The sequence below is a fragment of the Rhagoletis zephyria genome, unplaced genomic scaffold (assembly GCF_001687245.7).
Source record: "Rhagoletis zephyria isolate East Lansing unplaced genomic scaffold, Rhagoletis_zephyria_1.1 Rzeph_scaffold_00173, whole genome shotgun sequence".
Lineage (NCBI taxonomy): Eukaryota > Metazoa > Arthropoda > Insecta > Diptera > Tephritidae > Rhagoletis > Rhagoletis zephyria.
Genome location: NW_016157257.1, coordinates 48,490 through 55,913, shown reverse-complemented (window position 1 = coordinate 55,913; position 7,424 = coordinate 48,490). Strand labels below are relative to the sequence as shown.

General features: G+C 34.1%; 1 protein-coding gene across 1 annotated transcript in view; it reads right to left on the bottom strand.

Moving 5' to 3' along the window:
* Window positions 1-7,424, bottom strand: part of LOC108356474 (chaoptin-like) — a 313,273-nt gene that overhangs the window by 276,495 nt on the left and 29,354 nt on the right. Inside the window, exons 2-3 of the mRNA XM_017607582.1 lie at window positions 4,414-4,518; window positions 4,084-4,210 (exon numbers count right to left, since the gene is read on the bottom strand). Of these exons, the coding sequence (XP_017463071.1) occupies window positions 4,084-4,210; window positions 4,414-4,518 (232 nt within the window). The remainder of the gene's footprint in view (window positions 1-4,083; window positions 4,211-4,413; window positions 4,519-7,424) is intronic.

Genomic DNA, 7,424 nt, shown 5'->3' with positions numbered 1-7,424 from the left:
TTTTTTTGCAAAAACGGTAAATTGCAAATATCTCAAAAACGGTACCATAAAATTAAAAATAACCTTGATTTTCGGAATCAGGGGGTGATTTTACATACGAATTTCATAACGGCGTCTCTGGTAAATTTTGGCCGTCGACCAGTGTAATGAGTGAAAATAGTGCGAAATTTCATGTTTCTAGCTGCATATATGGAGAAGTTATAAAAAAGGATCTCATATCTGAACAATCAGTTGTATGGAGGCTATAGGTTATAGCGACCCGATCTTCGCCATTTTCACTGTAAGTATTTTTTTTGCTGCATATATGGAGAAGCTATAACAAAAAATCGCACATCTGAACAATCAGTTGTATGTGAGCTATATGTAAAAATGACCCGATCTTTGTTATTTTCACTGTAACTATTGCTAATGGGTAAAAGTCTTGCAAAATTGTATGTTCCTAGCTGCATATATGGAGAAGTTATAACAAAGGATCTCATATCTGAACAATCAGTTGTATGGAGGCTATAGGTTATAGTGACCCGATCTTCGCCATTTTCACTGTAAGTATTTTTGTTGATAATGGGTGGAAATATTGCCAAATTTCATGTTCCCAGCTGCATATATGGAGAAGTTATAACGAAAAATCGCACATCTGAACAATCAGTTGTATGGGAGCTATATGTAAAAATGACCCGATCTTTGTTATTTTCGCTGTAACTATAGATAATGGGTGGAAGTCTTGCAAAATGTCATGTTCCTAGCTGCACAAATGGAGGAGTTATAACGAAAATTCTCATAACTGAATAATCAGCTGCATGGGAGATATATGTTATAGTGATCCGATCTTTGTTATTTTCGCTCTAAGTTTTCTGTTGATAGTGGGTGGAAGTATTGCAAAATTGTATGTTCCTAGCTGCATAAATGGAGAAGTTATAACGAAAAATCTCATGTCTGAACAATCAGTTGTATGGGAGCTATATGTTATAGTGGTCCGATTCTTCCGGTTCCGACAAATGATTAATACATTATAAAAATACACCCACCTACCAAATTTCATCCAGATATCTCGAAAAGTGAGAGACTAGATTGTATACAAACAGACGGACAGACAAACAGACAGGCAGACAGAAAGACGGAAAGACGGCTAAATCGACTCAGATCGATGTTCCGATCATTTAAGTATACATTTTAATAGGTCTATCTCTTCTTATTCTGGTACTTACAAACATCGGACCAAAGTTATAATACCATTTCATGCTCGTGAAAGGTATAAAAAATATCGAATAAGAACAGCACATTTTGTTTACTTTTAAATACGGTTTTAGCGGGTGCGCTATAAAGACACAGGTATAAACTCTTGAAAGAAATACATATGTGTTGACTAAACGCATGCGGTTCTTGCGCAAGTATAAATGAGAATTCTAATGTAGTTCTGAAATCGAAAATCAGGTCAGAAAACTATGTTAGAATTCGATTAGAGAATGATTAGTAAAAAACTATACATTTGAAACCAATTAGAATTCAACGTTAGAACACGATTAGATATCTAATATTTTCTCAATATAGAGATCTAAGTCGCCATTTTGTAGAGAATGCTATAATTCTCAACAGTTTCTCTAATCATCTCTAACCTTCTACCATACATATTAGATTTCGACTCCTTTTCCAATCGTTCTCTAACCTTAATGTTTGTTGGGTTCTTCGCATCCACTGTTGTGATTTCTCTTGTGCTCAGTAATATGCCACAAAAATGCTTAAGAAATGCATCAAATTTAAAAATTGGCTCTGATATATTAGTTGCGTTCCTTATCTTCCAGAAATAGTCATAAATAGTCCAAAGTATGTAGTCAGATTTAGTCCAAAAAGCGTTTCTTAACTTGAAAATGACAGCAGAAATGAGAGAGCAACTACGACTCTCTTCAGTCCTTAGTTACAAGCAGGGTTGCCAACTTGGCTCAAACAGTGCCATTCTTGGCCCTATTTTACTACAAAATGGCACTTTTGAAAAATAATAAAATTTCAATACATTTTTGGGAAATCCTTTGCGTGTACTTTTTTTCTCAACTAAAATTTTCTTATTTCTTAGTATACACCTGTTTTATCTTACTTTGGCATTGGTCGATGAGGCGGCTCTTGGGTGTTTGAGAGAAAGATTTTGCGGAAGATTTACGGTCCTTTACGCGTTGGCGACGGCGAGTACCGCAGACGATGGAACGATGAGCTGTATGAGCTTTACAACGATATGGACATAGTGCAGCGAATTAAAATACAGCGGCTCCGCTGGCTTGGTCATGTCGTTCGAATGGACACCGACGCTCCAGCTCTGAAAGTATTCAACTCGGAACCCGCTGGTGGTAGCAGAGGAAGAGGGAGGCCCCCACTGCGATGGAAAGATCAGGTGGAGAAGGACTTGGCTTCACTTGGCGTTTCCAATTGGCGTCAGTTGGCACAGAGGAGAAACGACTGGCGTGCTTTGCTGAACTCGGCCAAAATCGCTTAGGCGGTTACAGCGCCAAAAAAGAAGAAGAAGAGGCATTGGTCTTTTGTTTTAGGAATGTATTTCTAATTTTAATCCTAAATGGGATGAACTAAAAAGAATGGCACCTTTTTTGGCACTTTTATTTTTCTATTTGGCACATTGTGGCACTATTTTATCCTCAATATGGCACTTCATAGCTAAGTATAGTTGGCAGGCCTGGTTACAAGATTTAGTCAGAAGAGTTTTTGCTGGCAAAATCTTGAAAAGTGTCAAACTCAACTCAACGAAAAGTGAGAATAATCTAAAAAGTAATAAAGTGAATTGAAAATGGAAGGAGGAAAAACATAATTGATATAGTAAGTGTTTATTGTGCTTGTGTGAATATGTTTTGTACATATATTTATAATTTTATTTGACATTAGTTTTGTTGTTGCCATTCTGTGGACTAAAAATTTGGATTTTTGCGTTCCTTTACTTTCTCCTGTTATACTCTTTCAGTGAGCGCATTTTCCTTAAGCTCTTGCATTTTGACACTTTCCAGATTTTAGTCTAAAAAGTTAAGGAATGGATCGATTTTAAATATTAAAGTCATTGCCGCGTATTTTTGAGCGCAGTATAAATACGGTGACTATCTGTTCTGTTTTTTGCAGGACCGTACTGTTTTTCAAAGGTCGGTCCTGCGTAGTTTTTCAAACCTGAAAAACCTGAAAATGTACTGATTTTTTCCAAGTGTCCTGCATTTGTCCCGCATTTTATTCGTTATTTTAAAATTATCGGACAATGGATGGATTTTTTCAAAAAAGTGTTTTTTGGTACTTTTCGTAGCTTTTCTTCAATATCTCATGAAAAAATCTCCCAATCAACGTAAGCGACTTACAGCTCGAAGGGTATTGATGTGCCTCTTACCAAAATATATAACTTGTGGCGACTTCAATGAAAATTATTAGTGCTACAGGCGACCATTTGCATTTTGTCGTCAAAGTCGAAAAAAGTGAGATTTTCAATCAAATACGCAGTTTCATTTGATTATTTTTTTCATTATTTTAAAAATTCGATAAAGAAGATATATCATTACAGTAAATTTTGAGCCAAAGATAATGAAAATCGGATTAGAAATGTAGATGCTATGGAGCGCAATCTGCACAAATTATATATTTTTGTAAAGGGCACTTTGTAACTCGTCGTTTACGTCGATTCATGACGTCGATTTTTAACAAATAACTGCGAAAAGTACCAAAAAATAAAAAAGGATATTGTTTTCGTTTTGAGCGACTCAAAATTGGCCTATAAAATAATCTTTTAAAGGTTTTCACTTTTCGTGTAAGCTATTGTAATTATAATATGTTTTACTATACTTTTATAAATATTCATGTAAAAACAAATTAATAGCGATGAAGAAAACGTGATTCATTTTTTAAGTTTAAAATCTATTAAGAATTTAGAATCATAAATACTCTTTTGATATTTTTATACTACGTAAATATATGTAGGCATATTTTTGAAAAATTGTCCTTCATTTTGAATCCATATTTATGGTCACCGTAGGTATAAATCATAACAGTGATGCGAAGATTTTTGTACATAATTGCGTTAGAATAGGGCTGTAAGAAGCAAAGTCTTACCCAAGCGCTGCAGACTTTTTTGATTGCGAAACAGCTCGTCAACAACAACTGACAGTTGATTGCCATCAAGTAGGACTTTATTGAGGTGTTTGACGTCGCGAAATTCATCTTTGTCGAGGAATTTGAACTGAAAGTATAGGAAAAGTGTAATGAAAGTATGTATTAGACAATATTTTACTTTGAGTATTTGTTTGCCAAAATAAAAAAAAGAAAATTTCACTAATTTAAAGCGAAACAAATAAACAACCAATGATTTTTTATAGAAGCTACAAACTCTTTCAACAAAACTGGTGGCTGAGTCAGTCTCCACTCTTAAACTGCTTTGCTTACCTCATTGCGACCCAAATCCAATTCATTAAGCATGGGCAATAAGTTATACAATTGTGGATTGATTTTCTTCAATTGACAACTGCGACATTTGAAGAGACGAAGCTCCTGTAGAAAAATAATAGAATCTTAATGAATATGCAGAAATTGGAAAGAAAATCAAATGAAATAAATTTACAAGTATATACTTTATACTACTATATACATACATACACAGTATATAAGAAAGAAGCGGAGCTGTGTAACTGTGAATTTATTTTAAATCATGAAATATTTACAAGTTTAGTCACTTTTCTCTTGTTCGGCAGTGGGGATTGTATTTTCTAAATTTACAATCATTAAAAAAAAGTGATTGATAGAGCTCGGATATTTATGCAAGTGATTATTTTTGTTTAACACAACAGAAAGTCCGGACCTGGGTAGAAACTCATTGTAGGAGGAAGTGAGTTAATTTGGACCTATTATGTTTTGCATATTNCCGACCCTTGCATCGCTTCTACCCTTGGTTTGAGGCAAGCGTTTCGTGGCGCCAGAGGTCTGTCTGGATGATCGGAATTGGGCAATGCCACACCATTTCTTTTTCTTCCTACTCTCCTCCAGGATGCGCTCCTGGTCTATGACGTAGGGGACTTTGGCAATGGTTGAGGCCGCAAATGCGGATGATTTCCCACAGATACTACTAAAGTAGTTTAAAGGGTTAACTAAATACAAGTTGTTAATAAATTTGAAGCTATGCATTTAACAAAACTTGTTTAATTTTCTCTGAAATCTTAATAACATGAACACTAGTGCAAACGACTTCGGTCTTGTTTCCTAGGTGTTATTTAAATTGTTGTATACTGATCTTTTTTTAGCATATCTAACTATGTATTTTTTTACAATTTTTTAATAAAAATATTTCTTGCATATAGTTTACATACATTTTGCATATTCAGTTTGCATAAAAGTCCGAGCTCTAGTGATTGCACACAGCAAGTGCTACACACATGAATGAAAAACTAAGACTGCTTAATGGTAGGGGAGCCCACGATGCTTAATTGGGATTTACTCGAGCGTCATTTTTACCTATTCGATTTTGAAGATTATATGATGGGGAGAAAAAAGTCATGAGCGGTTTCTCCTTCCAGCGGTGGTTGTAAAAAAAAAAACAGTTACATGGATTTACTCGAATGCGTCAGATATGGATAGTGAATTAGGGATGCAGAACAAATATCGATGCATCGGAAACATCGATGTTTGCTGTTCGATGGATTTTTTTCGATGCATCTATTTTTGCGTGCAATGTACACTGTACATATTAAAATTATTTTGTATGCTTCCAAACTCTTTGCTCTAGTAACTATTCTAAATGTGAAAATCTAACTATTTATGCACTATTAGAACATATATTCTATTAATATTATGCAAAAGGTATGAGTTATTTGCACTAATAAATTGCTAATTTAAAAGTAGAAACGTTTATTGTCAAACAACCATGTACAAAATGATATTAATTTACATGATATTGATACTATAAAACCCTTTGGAAATTTGGGCAGATTTTAAACAGCGATTCTCAAAAGTGCTTCACATAGCTTATAAACATAGTGAAATAATATAAAGTGATGTACGCTTTATCTTGAGGGATTGAAAACTTCAGTACTGCAACGTTATGTGTGCTTTTGCACAAGCGCACATAGAGACGAATCGACAATATAGGACGACAAAAATGTTTACTCTATATGAATTTGACAGATTTCAATGAAATTTGGTATTTAGGGATTTTCATCACATAGGATTTTCGTCGTCACTGAATTCGAAGATTAAATTAAATTTCTAAAACTCAAAATGGCGAATCCAGTATGGCGGACGATTTATTAAAAAATTTATAGATTGTTATTAAGCTTAGTATCCAGAGCTTTTCGTCGTCACTGATTTCGAAATTGATTTTTAATTTAAAAAAATGAGATTGGCGGATCGAATATGGCGGAATATTTCTTCAAAAATGTATAGATTGTTATGAAGCTTGGTATCCAGAGATTTTCGTCGTCACCGGTTTCGAAATTGATATTATGTTTTCAAAAATTCAAAATGGCGGATCAAATATGGCGTCCCGAACAATAGGCGTTTTACTTTTAACGCAATGTATTACCTTTAGCACCATTTCAACCCATTTTGGATTTCGAAAATTTAATTTCAATTTCGTAATCAAAGATAACGAAGATCTCTGAATACCTATGAAACTTATAATTAAAAAAAGCGGTCCGCCATACTGGATCCGCCATTTTGATTTTTGAAAATTTGATATCAATTTCGAAACTAGTGACGACGAAAATCTCTGGATACCAAGCTTCATAACAATCAATACATTTTTGAGATATCTTCCACCATATTGTATCCGCCATTTTGAATTTTGAAAATTTGATATCAATTTCGAAATCATTGACAACGAAAACCTATCCAAATTTCATTGAAATCTGTCAAATACATATAAACAACTTAAGAAAAATATGCTCTATTTAATGAAGGGGGAAAAGGGGGGACGAGTTCAATTTATAAAATAAGAATTATACCCATTTTACAAACAACTATAGTATTAACAAAAATCACAAAATAAAGTACGCACCTCACGCCTCAATTTCCATGTTGACAAAACTATTAGTTGTTATCTATATATTAATACGCTAGCATAAATTTAGTCTCCGTTCGTTTGGCGATTCTACCGAACCGATTTCAAAACCAAGAACACCGTTGGAAAGGCATTTTTCCGTAGATGAGCAGAGTTTTTATGGTTTCACAACTGGTTGAAAATTACGGCCAAAACCGTCGTTTAAACATTTTCGAATTGTGTATAGATGTTGCTGCAACATGTTCCATTTGACACGTTTCGCCTGTTGTTTCACTACACATTTGAAATTAAGCTTTGAAATAAAGATAAATATGAAGATGAAGAAATAAATGATAACGATGAAGTCAAAAAAAAGAAGGCAGAAGTGAAGATAAAGACGAAAATGGAGACAATGACAGATACATAA